This window comes from Ursus maritimus, unplaced genomic scaffold (genome assembly GCF_017311325.1).
Source record: "Ursus maritimus isolate PB19 unplaced genomic scaffold, ASM1731132v1 scaffold_26, whole genome shotgun sequence".
NCBI lineage: Eukaryota > Metazoa > Chordata > Mammalia > Carnivora > Ursidae > Ursus > Ursus maritimus.
The window spans coordinates 1830767-1849193 of record NW_024425119.1 but is presented as its reverse complement, the minus strand read 5'-3'; the positions used below and the strand labels follow the sequence as shown (position 1 = coordinate 1849193).

At 40.5% G+C, this 18427-nt stretch overlaps 1 protein-coding gene across 6 annotated transcripts in view; it reads right to left on the bottom strand.

Annotated features, from left to right (window-relative positions):
• The window catches only part of DCP1B (decapping mRNA 1B), a 53217-nt gene extending 41565 nt beyond the window's left edge, over positions 1 to 11652 (bottom strand). Inside the window, exons 1-4 of one of the 6 annotated variants that reach the window (XM_040642000.1) lie at positions 11410 to 11463; positions 5197 to 5237; positions 2916 to 2970; positions 1031 to 1158 (exon numbers count right to left, since the gene is read on the bottom strand). In XM_040642000.1, the coding sequence (XP_040497934.1) occupies positions 1031 to 1127 (97 nt within the window). In that variant the 5' untranslated portion in view covers positions 1128 to 1158; positions 2916 to 2970; positions 5197 to 5237; positions 11410 to 11463. Of the gene's footprint in view, positions 1 to 1030; positions 1159 to 2915; positions 2971 to 5196; positions 5238 to 11409 lie in introns of all 6 variants that reach the window. The other 5 variants (XR_005837814.1, XR_005837813.1, XM_040641999.1 and 2 more) reach the window with 5 other exon arrangements.
• Positions 11653 to 18427: the final 6775 nt, after the last annotated feature.

Below are 18427 nucleotides of genomic sequence, written 5' to 3'. Positions count from 1 at the left end.
AACTTAACTGTATTCTCTAAATAACAGATGACCACCTATTCGTAGCAACTTGATTATATGTGAATATAATTATAAGTTAAAGTGCTATATTTATTTTAAAACAATTCACTGGAGTTAAAACATTAAATATTATTTGTATTACATTCATTATTTAAATTACACTGAATAGTATACAGTTGGCAAATCCTTGTATCTTGATCTCAAAAGCAGGGTGGAAAATGTATGGAAAACAGTTCTTAACTGCCAGGTCTTTCTGAAAGTTATGCACAAAGCACAGATCACGTGCACGCACAATTTATATTTAAGTATGCTCTTGTTTTCTGTGTATGGAGATGCTCCTATAGTTCACATATTTTTCATCGATTTTTCTCTGGGCTGCCCAGTAATCCAACACAGTGGTCACATAATCACAAGAGTAAAATGAGAGAGAACATTGGATAGGCGATTGCTACACCTCGTTTCAAATCAGACAAGGACCATTTAGTTACCTAACATAACTTCAGCTTTACAAAGTGTTAGGAAATTCGTAATGACCCAAACTCTTTGGACTTTGGTTTTTCATTTACTATGTGTTCAGAAGATGGCAAAGTAGAATATAGGCCCTCTTCCTCCAGTATCCTATCAGGAGGCTCAGTCAGAAGTGATACACAAGGAAAAAGTGCCACTAGCTAAATCATTAATTCTGTATCTGGAGCGCCGCCTATGTGTCTGCCCCTCTGCAGTCTCCTGACCAAGAATCTGCCTCCCCCAGCGCTACTCAGGTTTAAAATCACTGATGGGTTCACACTACAAACAGGTCTAGCTGCAGAAGATGGGGTTCAAATACTTACATCATCATATTCACATTGTTTTCATTGAAATTTCACAAGGAAGAAGCGATTCCCTCAACATGCGTATTTCCCAAGTTAACTGACACTGACCCTAACAGTCACTGATACTGAACACAAACACAAAGGCCTCTACTATACATTTTTAAACACTTGGCCAAACTGCAGAAATAAAACTACCCAATGCATTAAGAAAGACTCACATCTGGCATTTCTGTAGAGAAGGAAAGGATCCTGGAGCTGGAAATCCAGGTCTTTAGTAATGGGTTCTGTCCTGTTTTCCATGCTCAACCTATTCATAATGGTGAACCCATGCTTTGGAGAAGCAGACCTAAAAATCACAAGGGTTGGGGAGGATATCAAAAGACAAATTATTCCACAGAAGTACACTTTTAGTAGAACTACTATTCGAATGTATCTCTCCACCTTTTTGTACGTATACAGAGCTTTGTGCAAGCAGACTGTACAACACACAAAGCACTGGACCTTTACTACGGGCTAACAGTACTGATGTACTGATTCACGCGCTACTTTGTATGTAAACATCCAGCATGACTGCCCTTGCTGTGCCTTCGGCAAAATCAAGTCCTACTTACGTAGCTATGTGTACATAGATATCTTGCTTCCCTATCTAGATGGTAAATTCCTTTATGGCAGGAATATCAACCACTTAAAAAAAATTACTAACAGATACTTTTAAAGAATCTTGATAGTTAACATAGAGTGTACATCACAATCGTGTGAAGAAATTTTTTATAGAAAATGTCAGTGTTGGTTTGAAATTGAAGCTGTAAAATTTCTTAGAAAAATGCCCCTCTGGTCAATGAACCTGTGATCAGATACAGTATGTTTAAAAGATCATAGAATTCAATGCAAGCAGCAACTATTTTGTTTTCTTCAATATAAAGGAAACAACTTCATAAACTACTATAAAAGTTTTTCTCCATAAAAATGTGTCATTTAGTGTCTTTTTATTTTTCGTTTCATTGACTAAACCCTCAGTGCCTACTCTCTGTCAGGCAGAAAGAGCCCAAATTACACAGAGTGTAACTCTAACAACTACGTGTGCATTTGCCTACTCTTGGGTGACAGCCATACAGTAATCCAACTGTGCGACTTCTGGTGACAAATGAAACACCAAATGCTTCTACGCTGAAACGGAAGCAAGCAGAATTCATTTATTTACTTTAAACTAGGGCAGCAGGGTAAGCAACACACAGAAATGTTCTGAGCGATAGGAAGAAAAGGTGTTGACGCTTATTTCACATTAACCATTTGGTGCTACTAAGGACATCAAACACAGCTACAAGGACTACTCAACAGAATTTTCTTTTGAGACCTCCAATTTTAAAACTGATGGAAGGCAATCCTTGCCTAACTTATTTTACAAAAAGGTAAAGCAGCGGTGGGCATATAATCAATACTAGAAATAATCATGATAATAATTTCAACTTAAATTCTGAGGAAGAATGAAAAAGAGTTCCCAAGATCTCTGACAGAGGGTCCTCTGGAAGTGTCAAGTTTAAAAATCACCAGTGGGTGTCTCTATGAACTCTCTATTACAGAAAGCAAGCTATGGGAGGAAATAAAGAAAAGAAATAATTTTTAAAATGGGATTAGGTGTTTTTATACAGAATCAGAATTTGATTCTTCAAGTATTTCATTATCACAACAGGACCTCACCTCTCTAACAGTATGGTTACTATACCATCTCATAATTTATAAAACAGGCTCAGGGGATGAACGTGCCAGTTCCCCTGAAGCAATATATGTAACAGAAGTCAAAATACTATCACCAGCAGCTCCACTACCTGTACTAGAAACTCCCTTCTGGCTTTTATGAGCTTTCTGTCATTCTCTACTGGGGAAAAACCTCAACATGCTAGAATCTGGCATCTATCTGATGGGGGGGGGGGTCTGGCCCACCACCAAGCAGGGGTTAAGGGGACATGGAAAAAGCTCCTATTCTTGAGGCATTAGATTTAGGGAAGAGATTAAGGAACAGGGAAAGATTTGGAACTCAGAGTATATTAAGAAATACTTGAAAATGCAAACCTACATTTGATTTGGGTACAAAAGAGAAAATACCTGTATAATTTGTTAATCTTCTGCAGTCAGAGAGAGAGAGAGCACCTAAAAATCCCTAAAACAAATCATTAGCGTATATTAATACATCTTTTCTTTCACTTCTCAAAAGAGTAATACTTGTATGAAATGAATGAGAAATGCACTGTGTGTGTGTGCTTGGTATAAGTCAGAGTTCATCTGTTCGGTTTCCTTTTCACACTTCAGAATTCTCAAGAGTAGTCTATACTCACTTGGCAGTATGCTCTGGTGCTTTTGGAATGTTTTAGAACATAATGTAAACTAAAGTAGCCAATGGCTCTTAGGCACTCCCACCACTTTTCTAATAAACCAACCTCCTCCACCTACTCTGATGGCCTTGCTCATCCATTCCTTTCCTTCCACTCCCACTGCGGCTTCTGCCTCCACCTACACACTCTTAAGCCATTCTTGCACTGGGCCTGCAACTGACCTTTCTGCAATGTTCCTGTGTTGCTTGTATCTGTATGGCTGACTCTTCTCTGTATCTCTGGGCCCACAAAACGCAACCACTAGCCCTTATCACTTTCTTCTCCTTCAGAGAACACTTGTACTCTCACAGCTTCAACGACCAGTTTAAGGCCGATGACTTCAAACTCTGTATATCCATCCCTGACCTGTCCTGAAGGACCTGGCACCTCATTTGAATGCCCTGCTACTACTCCGAAATTATTTCAAAATAAAATTATCTTCAAACCAGATTCTCCACCTCTTATCTTTCCACTCTGCTCACGAGTCTGTCATTCTTTGTCTTCTATTTCAAAATCTTAGGTTTTTTTTTTTAAATTTCATCATTCCCTCTATATGTGAAATCTTCAAGAAACTTTTTCAATTTCAACTTCTACCATTCTAGTCCATACTCCCATCATCTCATATCTACTCCACTGCAATAATCTTCTCATTGTCCTAAGTCCAACTTCTTTAAGAACCAGGGCATCCTCATAATGCTAATACACAGACTTTCCTCACACATTTTGCTGTAACCTTATTACTTCCCTGTTCATAAACCTTCAGTGACTCCCTACTGCTAAGAAAGTAAATTTCAAAATCCTTGTTCTGACATTCCATGCCAGCAAAATCTCTTTACCCTGACTGTCTTCTGATATAAACCAATATAAACTCTCTGTAGCCAAGTCATTTTCCTTAACTTCACCACACTAGGTCCTATGCCTCAGCTTCTGCCATTCTTCCTGTTGACATAGCCCTTCCCTCTCCTCTATGCAAGTTAAGTGCTACCTTATTCCTGAGGCCTACTCAAGATGCACCAATTCTTTAAAGTCTTCCATAATCACAGCAGCCCATTCGTTGCTTACAATCTATCAACCGGTGCTGAGGATAAGCTACCTATTGGGAATTATCTTTATTTTTTAAATTATTTTTAAATTATTTTAATTATTTTTAATAATTAAAAAATTATTTTTAAATATTTTATTTATTTTTTTTAAAATTTATTTTTAAATAATTAATTATTTAATTATTATTTAATTATTTTTTGTTTTTGGGGGGAGTATATCTTTAAATGTGCATGTGTACAAAAAATATGCATGTGTATATGTGTGCATTTTCTTTCACCCCAGTGAAGCTGCAGGCTCTAGAAGAGTTTGTACTAGGCCTTTGTATTTTTTCTTCGTCCACCCACTAACAATGACGGACAGTTTATGTGAATGTTTATGTGAATAAAATGTTTAACTATTAAGACAATATACATACTAGGTGATATTAACAATTTCTGATACAAATAACAAAAAACATGAATTTATTAAATTTATCCTGAAATATATTCTATTAGCTATATAATGGAAGACTCAAAGACATCTTTAATTTTGGAGCACACTTCTTTAAAGAATCAAAGGCAGGGGGTGAGGAGGTGACTGATAAAACCTTTTTCCAAATAGTGATTAAAAAATCTAATATTATTAATAGTGTACTTCTAGCTTCTTGCCAATGCATTATATTCAAGGACTATGTACCATTCATTTGAATTAAAGGATAAGTATTTAATACTGTTTTAAAAAGAACACAGAGGTTTAAGTTCATCAATACTAGAGTTTAAATTACATTCTGAAATTAGTATTCCTCACATTATACCAGATGACATTATTCAGTATTCCCTTCCCTATATCACTAAATAACTTCAAACTAAGATTCAGGTTTTTTTTACTTCTCTTTGAAATAAAACTACATTTGAAGAAGAATTAAAATATTTTAATTTTAAAATATTCTTTCAAAGACTGTCAGTTTCTTCACAAAAGTAAAATACTCTTACCTTGTGTAAACAAATAAGGTTCCTTCCACATCAGTCTTTTCCTAAAAAACAAAACAAAACAGCAAATATGTATCTTCTCTTCATTAATAGTAACTTTCACAGAGGTTAGACAACATTCAGTTTCAAGTAAAGCCAAATCCATGTAACATGAGGGGTTTTTCTTAGGGAAAGGAGAAAAGCAGGTTCTCGGCTGGGTTGTGGCTCTGCTGACTGGGCAGCAAGAAGCAGCCATTCTTTTCTCATTCACGAAATAAACCACCCTTATCTCTCTTTATCAAAGACAGGGACAGCAACACACCTCTGGCTAAAGCAATACAAAAATAAACATGCTCCATGGATATCCTTTGAAAGAGATCATCAGTGTGCTGCCTTCTCCTCTACCCTGTGACCATGGAACGTGGTACATGGCTGCGGAAGTCACTGGGTCCGCATTTCATTATCCCTCTCTTTGTTTTCTGGGTTCATTTTCTCTTGCCATATCTTGTCACTTAGGAGAGCAGATGATCTGTCAATAACCCTACTTTGACTACAACACAGAGGAGAGGAATGATGCTGTAGTTTTCAGACAAATTAATCACCAATGTGGTGTGGAATATTTAGAGTCTATTTTGGATCTTTGAAGTCAAATTAGAAACATTGCCAAGCTCAGACTTAAGAAGCTGCCTGAGAGAAACTGGTTAAGTGGTAAAGTGAAAGGGATAAACTATCATTCCAGTTCATTTGGAAAGGCTCTCTTCCATCTCTCTGAAGATAAGAGCCCAGGCCCTGATGAAAATGTTCGTCAGTACAATGCATACTAAACCCCCCCCCCAAAAAAATTTTTAACTAATATCAAATTATTATTACTCAGAATTTAAAAGGTACTTTTGCTACTTACATGATTTAGTTTGACTACTCTATCTAACCTCCTAATATTTTATTATTAATCTCTATTATAAAAATCATTCAAAATTTAAGTACTCTGTAGTTTTGGGGAAAAATACACTCTTAAAGAACAAGGGTATATATTAAATGATAATTTTTTTAAAGGCACATAAAACATTGGAAGCATGATTCTCTCCCATGCTCAAGTAATTTCAGCAATTCTCTTGGTCACCTTATTTCGGTGGATCTTAAGGTATGGTCCCCACATCAGCAGTATCAGCATCGCCTGGGAACTTGATAGAAATGCAAATTCTTGGGCTCCTCCCCAGACCTACAGACTCAGACTGTGGGGTGATGCCCAGCAACCTCATGTTCATCAAGCTGTCAGGTGATTCTGATGTGCGCTATGTGAAAACCGCTGCCTTAGCTAAGTAACATATTCTCTGCCCAAAGAACTGCACTAGGAGTCCTGAAATCAAAATCCACGATGTCCCAAAGTGTGTCAAACATCACCAAACATTGTTTTTTAAAAGCAAATGGATATTAAGAGTAAGTTACTTAGCAACAAGAATTTTAATCCTCATCGTACAATATGCAATTAGAAATAAAGAATTTATGACAGTTAAAACAACTTTAGTCAGTCTTTTCTCTAATACATAAATATTGGTAAGAAAGTTAGAGTTCATCCTTAAAATGGATTTATTATAAAGTTTGTATAAATCACTTCAGTGTCCTGTGAAAAATATCCTTACTTCTCAAAGGTGGCCCTTTTCCCCTGTGCTTTGAACTGAGTCACAATGAAAAAAAAAAAGATACAGAAACATTATTACTGATCTTTCCTTGTGTAAACAACATGGTTAATTCTTATCTGTTGAGAAATCTATATCCTGGGTGCACTTCAAGTGCCAAAAATTACCTAAACTGCTACAATATTAATCACTGAGAAAATGGCCACTACAGAATAATAAATACCACCCACAGTCTAAAAATCTGTGGGCATTCCTAAAGTTCAACTGGTACCGTTGGCGAGTATTTAGAGTCCACAGAGCCTTCAGGAATAGATGTGTAAAAATTAAATATTTGGTATTATTTGTGACGGTGATAAGAAGCGGAAACAGAGATACAGTTAAGGAACTAGACAAAAGCCTACATGCATTGCAAGGACTACTTGCTGCAACGCCAACACACTTTCCTGTCTTCCAGTATTTGACCTCAGACTGTTGCATCTTAGTGATCCAAACCAGGATGTGTCTATGGACCAGCGCACATAAAGCTAATAGCTTTTGACTTGTTTCCCTTCTTCCTCCATGAAGCAGCAATGGAAATTACTTTTTCTTAAAAAAAAAAAAAAAAAAAAAAAGACCTTAATACCCAATTTTAGTTTTGAAAATCCATAATCAGAAATGTAAAAGGCATGTTTCTCCTGAAATTCTCCTCCAACTTGTAACAATTTTTTTTGATTCCACGTAATTAGTGAGATCAAACAGTATCAGTATGTCTTTCTCTGACTTATTTCACTTAGCATAGTGCCCTTAAGGGAATGGACCCCACCTCTTGATTGAAAGAGTGTTAAAGAATCTGTGGCCATCTTCAACTGCAACAGGTCCTTAAAAAGTTTGAAATTCCCTGAGTAGCTAGGGGCCAGACTTCCACAGCCCAATACCACAGACCTGGTGACCCTGGAGAATGAACATCAGGCAACAGCTTTGGAGAGTTTTCCTTGGGATCAGACCCATAACTAGGAAAGTCTGCACCAAACAAAATCCACTCTGTACATTGCACACCAGGAGCACTGTCATCAGCACTAAAGTGTATAGGGGATTTCTTAAATCTTGACTATGAATACCTGGAGTGGGGTTCTTGCCAGGTCATAGTGGGCTAACTAGTTTATTATTCTATGTCTCAGTTTCTTCACTGAAAAGAGTAACTCGCCTATACCACTCAGATCTTTTGATAACATTTTAAGTGCTCCATTACACCTGGATAAAAGGGGCTTTGGAAATGTAAATTCTGGGGGCGCCTGGGTGGCTCAGTCCTTAAGGAACCCCACATCAGGCTCCTCCGCTGGGAGCCTGCTTCTTCCTCTCCCACCCCCCTGCTTGTGTTCCCTTTCTCCTTGGCTGTCTCTCTCTCTGGCCAATAAATAAATAAATAAAATCTTAAAAAAAAAAAAAGGAAATGTAAATTCTGATCTAGCAAGGTTGACATGGCTTAAATTCATCATTTTCCTGGTCCCTCCAGAGTTATCCAAGGGTAACCAGATTTTTTTTTCTTTCTGGGCAAAACTCAGGGTTGGGCTTCTGGGGTATAGTTAGAACAAGATTTTATTAGATCCTCTTTAGGTCCTCCAGGCAAGGAGGACTTCTATGTTAAATTATTAGTTTATAGTAATGGGGAATTTTAGCTACAATTTTAAAAGTACAATTTAATAATTTAATATTACACTCTATTATAAAATCTAACATGTATTAAAAAATTAAGCAGTTCAAAATTTAAAATAATAAGATGGAATATAAAATAGTGCTAGTTGGCAAATTATTGGGACTCGGCACAGTAGTTGCCACTTTTGAAACAACCCAAAGCAATCTCTATATTACTAATTATCTATGTTAATACGATGAAAAAGTAGGTCTCCATTTATCATAAATCTGTCTCTCTCCATCATGCACAGAGCATCTAAGTCACCTAGGAAGCCTAAAAAATAGCAAATGCCTGGACTTCGCATCCGGAGATTCTGATCTGGCAGGTTATACTTTTTAAAACTCCAAGTGATTTCAATACACAGGAAACTTAGAAAACACTAGCTAGAAACAGGACAACAGTCACACTAAGGCAGTTTCTCAAGCTCAGCACTTTTGACCTTTGGGGCCGGATTAATCTTTGTCATGGGGGCCTGCCCTCTGTGTAGGATATTTAGCAGCATCCCTGGCCTCTATCCTTTGGATGCTAGTAATACGTTCCCTCTTAGTGTAACAACCAAAAACTTTGGTCATACTGCCAAAAGTTCCCTGGAGAAAAAAATCAAAGCTAGCTATGAACCACTACTCTAAGGACTGAGAGGTGAAAATATATTCTTCAAATGACACATAGGTGTTTAGGGGGGAGCAGTCTTTCCAGATAATGAATGGGAAGTAGTTCTGGCTCTCAAATTCCTACTCTAATCATGACATAATCTTTCTTAATCCTTCCTTCAAGCTCCTCATTTTCTGTCTACCCTTCATTCCTAATACCTCCTGCTCTGAATGCCTGAAGTCAATTTTCATCTATTTCAGTGTAGTTAAGAATTCCCCTCCTTTACCTCCCATACTTTCACCTCCAATCTCAAGAACGTTCTTTATATTTTCAGTAGGTTTATGTTCAAAAGGCTCCCATCCAGAGGCCCTGAGCGATGGCATATGTAGACAGTGGTAACAAACTGTTCACCCTCAGCAACTTCTCTGCATCTGAACTAGGTCTCTTTTTTTTCTGGCTACCACAGCCTTGAAGATTAGTACTTTGAAAGAATGACCTTTTACTGAATGAATAATGCCCTGTCCGAAGGCAACAAGTCCAGGAAGCAGGAAAACATAACTCCTGTAAATAATGCACTGTGACACTTCACTTCTGCCTTTTGATAAGGCTTTAGAAGGACTTCACTGGCTATCTAATAAACCTAACTATCTGAACAGGTATCCATCACAGAGATCCTGTCAAAAGCCTATAGCAGACAATTGTTTTCCAAGAGGAATGCTCTCCACTACATGTTAACAATTTCTCAAGATTCTCCAGACTCTAATCCCACTGTCAAGTAGGCTTACATTACTGTACATTCCTGATCTTTTATCTCTTACAAAATTACCTTGACAGAATTAACACATTATGCCTTTGGCATTTTTTAACAGAACAGTATAATAGCAATACAATATAGAATATCTTTGTATTTTTCTAAATTGCCGTTGATGAAATCCTCCAGTACATTGCTCAATGTCCTTTATATAAAGACTCAGGTGACAAATTCCCCCTGAAAATTAGGGGAAATAACCTCTCTGCTTACCAAGTGGTATACTTTCTATTACAAATGGTGAATATTAAAGACATCTCCCCGTTTTTCTTTTTTGCTTGACAGCTGGGAGTATAGACCTAAATTCCTTGCTCTGTTCCAGCAAATTTCTTCACTTAAGAACTATTCTCGTCTCTCCCATTTTAGGACCTCCTTTTTAATCTTTTTATTTTTGTTAACGATTTTCAGGTGAATTTTTTTTTTAATAGACTGCTCAAGGTCCACACTAGAGAGAAGCAGGCTATGTAAATGAATGCAAATGTTAAAAAAATATATGAATTTGTTCAATATGTATGCTTTCCTTGATTGAAATTTGATGTCTTGGAGAATACATTTTTAAAAAATCACCTGAAATCCATTCATCCACGCCCAGTTCTTTATACTGTTTTCTAACTTATTTTAAAATGATGGATGGTTATATAATGGATGGATTATTATTTGAGACAAAAATCATTATGACGAAAAGAAAAATTACATCTCTCTCTATTCAAGTGGGGTGGGTTACAGAATCACACGCAGTAGTTCCTGCAACAGGACTGAAGTGTCTTATGCTCCTACCCCATTGTAACTGTGAGGAAACTTAAATTTCATCCCATTGCTATTTGTTGGGTTTCTGCTTTGAGAAGGGCACTAAATAATTCGGCTTCCAAACGGACTCAAATTTCAAACTCATTTTGGTCTTGGTAGGCTGTGGTGTAATGATCTTTCCAAGAGCGTCAGCCTCCTTCGAAGTGTTAGACCCAGCCCCCATTTTGTCCTCTATTTCCTGATGTTTGCTCTTCTCTTGGTGTACTTCCTGAGTTCCCAAGTTCAATTTCTCCCCTTCTACCAAGGTTTGACTTCTCTTCGTCCCACCTAAGACTGCTGTTCCAGAACCAGAACTCGGCTTTTAAATTCCTCCCCTACCCCTGCCTCCCCTACAGCCATGTTACACTGTGACAGAATCCTGCTTTACTTTGTCGGAGTACATCAGTCTTCCGGCCTCAAGGCACCAGGCCTCCCTCCTTCCTTCAGCTCTTCGGTCCCGTCCCTGATCGGTCTGGTCTCCCCACGTGGGGTATCGTAGATATTTAAGTCTTTCCCCCAACTTCAGGTGGCTTCTCAGAGCGGCCTCCCTTTCCCCCCAAACCCCCGGCCCAGGATCCAGTTGCCACAACTTCGGCCTCAGGCCGCGATTCACCACCATCCACCTCCATCCACCTCCAGGGCGTCAGCGTCTCCTCCCCCTCACTGGGTTCAGGAGCCCTGAGTCTGACGACCCCGTCCCCACCCTCGCCCTGGCTGCACTGCCCCGTCGCGTCCGCACGCACCCACTCGTTGGCCCGATGGCCGAAAGTGTACAGAGCCACCTGGCTGGCCACGTCCACGATGCGGTTGATATAGGGGTCGTGGCGCTGCAGGGCCGCCAGGCTGATGTCGCGCCCCTTTCCCACCAGGCCGCCCGCCGCCACGGCAGCCATCTTCCCTCCCTCCCCGACATCAACTCAGGGCTGTCGGAAGCCACTCTCAATAGATCGCAGAACAAGCGAGCCGCCTCGCGACCGAAAACGCGAGGCGACCGCAAGTCCGGGGAGGCCTGCCTTCTCCAGCCGTGCCCCCGCCCCCACCTCCGGTGCCGGACGCAAGACATTACTAATCGATGGCCGCGCTCCCGCCCCCGACGATCGTTGCCGGGGGCAACCGCAAGCCCCGGCTGGAGGTCTGAATCCGGTTCCGCCTCCCCGCGCTGTTTCCTTCCTACGTGAGCCGTGGAGCTGCACGCGCGATGGGGTGTATCTCGACGCCGCGGAGTGTCTGTCCTTTGGCGCTCAGTGATCAAACCTATAATAATAAATAAATCTCAAAAACTAATAACTGAAGAGAAAGGGAACTATGATGTCCGTATCTACAAACACCCAGTGGTTCTCAAAGCGTGGTTCTCGACCCCCTGGGAATTCCTGAGAACCTTTCAGGGGTCTGCCTTATCAAAACCATTTTCTTGACAATGCTATGATTTATTTGTCTCTTTCACTGTGTTGACATTTGCACCAATGGTGCAAAAACAAGGGCGAGTAAAAAGTGTAGGTGTCTTGGAGTGATTCAAGGCAGGGTACCGCGGTAAAAGCCAGAGTCACTTGAGAGTGTTCTCCATAAAACAGTAAACATTATTAATTTTATTAGAGTCCAGCTCTTTGGTTCACTTTTTAAAGATTTATTTTTTGAGAGCGAGAGAGCGAGCGCATGTGCGAGTGGAGGAGGGGCAGAGGGAGAGCATCCGAAGCCTGACTCAGAGCTGAGCTCAGAGCGGGACACTGCCTCCATCTCCCCACCCTGAGATCAGGACCTCCCCCTAAACCAAGAGTCCGTGGCTCAACCAACTGAGCGCCCACACTTTTTAAATTCTGTGTGAAAAAATAAGTATGTGCAAAGTACATGTGCTGAATATGGGAGTACCATGTATTTGTCTCTAGGAAAACACTTCTGTGCTTGAATTGCAAGCTGAACTAATATTTTTATTTTTATTTTCACTGGACACTATTTTTACTTGAAAGAAAAATGGACAAACTATGGTTATTCAGACAGGTATTCAATAGACTTTTTTTTCAAAAATAAATAATGTGCATCTGTCACTTTCAGAAAAACAAGGAAAATTATTGTTGCCAATGATAATTTTTGAGCTTTCAAGCAAGAAATAGAAGTTTAGAAAACATGTATCCACTATCAGGAGTTGGACAGCTTCTCAATAGGTAAAGTCTTTCTGATTGAGATCAGTGGCCATTTAGAAAGTCTGTGATGAGGGATTTAGTCTTTAAACCTTCGGAGAATGGGAATGTTGTCAGTCAGATACATGCATAACTGGATGTACATTTTTGTTAAAATCTTTTAGCAAGCATTTAACATTTCTTTTGTAAAGGAATTTACCTTTGAGTCTTGGGGCCTATGGGCAAAGTCTACCTTTCCCAATATTTCAGGGAACATAGATACACCCTAGTTGGCTCCCTAGTAGTTAGTCCAATGCCTTGTGAATAGAAATTTAGTAAATGCTTATTTTGTTGCACTAGACCATGAGATAGTTGAATTTACTCATTTAATGTCTTTTTTTTTTCTTTTCTTTTTAAGAGCTCATGACTTAGAGAATACTGAAATCCAAGTTGGGATAAAAGAGCATATAATAGCAAGTTCTGATCTTTCAGAGTTTACATTCTAAGGAAGATAGGAAAAAACGGAAAGTTTTTTTTTTTTAACTTCCTATGTTGTAAGGGAAAAAAAGAAAAGAGAAAAACCTTGAGGGTTAGAAATCACACAGAAGAAAAAACTGTGTAATATCACAGTGACTTCAGGGTTGCCATACTGTTCATCTCCTGGCCCACAGAGCTTTGTTCTTTTTTTCTAAATTCTTTTCCTCCAAATTGTTAAAGCTCCAACCTTCTAGGGTGAAGACAGACTTCTGCCTACTTTCTACTTGAATAGCTTGTGTAAAATCAGGTCATTATTACCTTACCCAAACATACTACGTTGCAGGCTGTATGTTAGTAAAAGACCATTTACAATAGGCTAATTCTTATTTAATCTATATAACATTAACTTCCATTGGCTTTCATATTGCTGGCATACTTCCACTGTGTTTCTGAAAATCTCATTACGATACCTTGAGTAGCTATTTGTGACTTTGGGGTTTCATGATGATTTCGTAATTGTCATTTTGAGATAAAACATGTGCAAACACTTGGTATTTAAAGTTATGTACAAGAATTTAAAACAAGTTTGTAGTATGATAAAAAAAATAATGTCCAGGTCTATGATTTTTATAATATTGCAATGACTAAAATAAAATTCACCAACTAATCCATCAAGGTAATTGTGGGAACATAGTATGCTTCAGTTGTTTGAAAATAGGGATATAATTGAAAAATGTTTGGTTTTGTAGCTATGTATGAATGCTTGTATACAAATATAAACTGACTTTTTATGGCATAACAATCTGAAACATACATACACAGTCTGCTTTACTAGTACCCTTTTCTTTGTTGTATAAATGACCTCTAAGTTACACATTTGCCCTAGACTGCAATGTGTTGGAATGGAGGGGAAAGAGGAGCTTTCAGGATGCCCCCTAAGAGTTTGTGATTCTAAAATGACTTAAATAAACTCTAATGATTTGCTTGTTCTGCCTGTATGAAACATCCTTTTGTTAGCTAGGAATTTTGTACTAAAAGATAATAGAAGGAAAGAATTAATGAAAGCCCTCTTTCTCCTAGTGGCAGGAAATGGTTTGAAGCTTGTTATCAGTTGTTTTCAGTGCATGGCTCATTTCTTTTGTAGGCAGCAATATACAGTGGAAGAGGCACCCTTTGGAAAGGGAAACTACTTTAATCTCTCTTTATCTATGTGACCTTCAACAAGTGACCTCACCTTTAACTTGGGGCTCCTAACTAACATCTATCCTACCAATTTTGTGGGATAAATGAGATCAAGTTAGAAAGCGTACTTGAAAAAGATTTACAGTCTATGAAATGTTCTGCAAATGAAAAAGCTATTATTATTTTTATTATTACTACTTCTACATCATCATTAGCATTATTTTCATCACTGTTGTTATTATGTCTTTTTTTAAAAAAAAATTCATTTATTTATTTTAGAGAGAGAGCGCGTGTATGAGCAGGGCAGAGAGAGAGGGAGACAAGCAGACTCCCTGCTGAGCGCGGAGCCCAACATAGGGCTCTCTCCCAGGACCCTGAGATCATGACCTGAGCCAAAACCAAGATCGGATGCTCAACCAACGGAGCCACCCAGGCACCCCTGTTACTATTATTTCTAATAGAAGCTCAGGAGGATCCTTCTTGTCCAATTAACTAGCCAATGCTCAGTTCATCTCAACAAAGTTCTGTGTGACAAGGAGCTCATTAATTCTCAAGACAGTTCATTCCCAGGATTTTTATAAAATGGAGAATATGAGCTAAAACACACTTAGCAGAAACTTCACAAACAGAGGAAGAAATAATATAGGAGATAGAGGTCTATGTTCCGTGAGATTGCAAAGCAGTTAAGATGTGAAACAGCTATCAGAGAGCCCTGGAGCAGAATGAGAAGGGGCAGGTGTGGGGAAGAAAGGGGCCTGTTAGGCGAGACTTTGCTCAAGCCTGAATTTCTCCAGTCTGGGCCCAGCCATGGCCTGGATTAAGCCCCTGGTAACCAGGCCTGGAGTGGACCTGGGGTCATTGGAGCTCTTTGGAGTGGGGAGACCGCACGTACACATTCTCTTCTAATCTCATTTTGTCTTTTTCTGCCAGTCCCACTAAACCTATTCACTTTACTTCATGGTCAGGGGTCAGGTTTTGTAAGCATAGAGGACCTGTACACTAAACATGTCTTTCCAGTTACTTCCCAATGTCTGCAACATACTAAAACATGAGAAAGTGCCTTGAATTCCACATGAATGGATTATAAGCTTAAAATACAAAGACCACTGTGGTAACTAATGTCTGTGAGTCTCAGCACCTGAGTGCTAAGAGGGAGGGAGAACAAGATGTGGAAAGGGTTCATTGAGAAAGCAGAAGACAAATCTCCCTGTTTACAAGTGTGCTGTGGAAATGACTGTGGACGTTGCATAGACCATCGGCCCTGGCCCAGCAAACACAGACAGCTCTGTGTCATATGATGCAGGAAGCTGTTATTGAATGTGGCCAATTTCACATAAAGGAGTTTTGTCCTGGGGCAGAGTGGGAGTGTGGGGGGTTGCTAGTGGGTTGCACAGTAGGACAGCAAACTGAGTTGCCTCTCTCGTTACCTAGGTGCGTGTGGTGCTAGCCGGTTCACCGTGGTAGCACCAGCGCCATAGAGGGATGATTTAGGATTATTTGATTTGGGTAGAGTCCATGGTTCTAGGCAAGCTGCTTCACTTCTCAGTGGAATAGAGCGATTGAATTAGAAGGATGTTCCCCCACTCCAGATCACATGGCTGTCTATTGAGCCACCTCAATTCATCTCAAATGCAGCTCTCTTTACAAACACGTAGATGAGCCCAGAAACAATAACGACCAATCTATTTGATGCACATTGAAATTAGGTCAAGATAGCAGCCCGTTAAGGACTTGTTAACATTATGTCAAAACTGAGGGCTCAGGTAGTCCACGGTTAAGATGGCGGAGAAGTAGGAGACACCTTTTTCAGCCGGTCCCCCGAGTCAAGCTGGATAGGTACCAGACCAGCCTAAACAACCACGGAACCAGCCTGAGATGCAGGAAGATGCATCTGGATCTCTACAAATGAACATCTCCAGCGCTGAGTATTGAGGTACGAAGCGGGGAGCCATGAAACCGCACACAGATATCGGAAGATAAACGGAAGGGGGAGGGAGCCGCCGCGTTCAGGCGCTGGGAAGCGGTAGCCACTTGCATGGGAGAGCAGGCGGGGCTCCAGGACGGCACCTGCAAAACAGCAGACTGAGACTGTGAGCCGGGTGCGCCACAAGGCATCTCGCGGAACACCGGAATCCCGGTGCGCTCACTGGATCCAGACTGAGACCGGGAGCTTCTGGAGTGCGCACGGGGCGGCTGGCAGCTGGCGGCGTTAGAAACACAAAGGACACAGACGCGCCGACCCTGGAAGTGAGGGCTGGGACGCCAGGTGTGGGGCGCACATCCCGGGATGCTGCAGGGTTGAGCAGCACCAACAGTAACAGAGTTAAAGTGGCCAGAACATTAGTAGAGAACGGGCCGCAATCCCTCTGTTCTGTGACAGAGGCTGAAATTCGGCCGCTGCTTCTCTGACTCTCAGAAGAGGCACAGCAAACCGCCAGGGAAAGTCGCCAGAGAACAAAAGCCTGGAAATACCGGCTCACAGCGTGCCCATCCCCATTCCCCCTCGCAGGGGACGCAGAGACTCTACCCAAACAGGGTTGCCTGAGTATCGGGCGCCGCAGGCCCCTCCCCCAGAAGGCAGGCTGAAAAATCAAGAAGCCCACAACCCGGGCGCCTGGGTGGCGCAGTCATTGAGCGCCTGTCTTCGGATTAGGGCGTGATCCCGGCGTTCCGGAAAGGAGTCCCTCATCGGGCTCCTCCGTAAGGAAACCACACTTCTTCCTCTCCCACTCCCCTGCTTCTGTTCCCTCTCCAGCTGGTTGGCTGCACATAAATAAATAAATAAATAAATAAATAAATAAATAAAATCTTTAAGAAGAAGCCCACATCCCTAATCCCTTTAAAACAAGGAGACACGATGGGACCCAGTCAATAGTGGGCTCTGGACAACCCATGACACTCTCCTCATCAGAATGACAAGGAGCCCCCAGCAAAAAGACAGTGAGTCTGTGGCCTCTGCCACAGAAATAATGAATATGGATATAACAAAGTATCAGAAATAGAATTCAAAAGGTAGCGATGGTCAAAATGATAGAGGTAGAATTGAAAAAACTATTAACGAAAAGGTTACTGAGAATATAGAGATCCCCTAAGGACAGAAATGAGAGCGAATCTGACAGAAATTAAAAATTCTATGAGCCAAATGCAGGCAAGAGGCTTGAGGCTCTGACGACCCAGGAGTTCTCCAGAAGCAGAGGAACGAGGTTAGTGAATTGGAGGATGGGTTAATAGAGGAAAAAGAAGAAAATAGAAGATGGTCTTAAAAGTCACGCCCACGAATGTAGGTTATGGGAGATTACTAACTCAATGAAACCATCAATGTTAGAATCATGTGAAACGCCCGGTGGAGAAAAACAGAGATCTAGAAGAGATATTTGAACAGTATGTGGCTGAAGCTTCCTAATCTAGCAAGGGAAACAAACATTCGTGTCCAAGAGGCAGAGGGACTCGAGCTCAACCCACGACAAACCTACGCCACGTCACATCATAGTGCATTTTGTAAATATTAGATCTAAGGATACAGTATTGAAAGTGGCCAGGGCCCAAAGTCTCACGTGTGCAAGGCAAGGCATCAGAATTACGTCGAACCTGTCTACACAGACCTGGAAAGAAAAGGGTTGGGGGGAGCATATTTAAAGCTCTTTCAGAGAAAAACATGCGGCCCGAGGATCCTTTTATCCAGCAAGGCTGTCATTCAGAAATTGATGGAGAAATAAAGACATTTCAGAATTACTTCAGTCACCTAACCAATTTCGTACCCACGAAACCAGCCCTACAGGAGATATTACGGGGGGTTCTATAAAAGTAAAAAGGCCCCAAGAGTGATACAGAACAGGAAGTCATAGCCAATACAAACAAAGACTTTACTGGCAACATGGCAACATTAAAATCATATCTCTCAGTAATCAGTCTTAATGTAAATGGTTTGAACCATCCCATTTTATGCCACAGGGCTGCAGATTGGATAAAAAGAAATGACCCATCCATT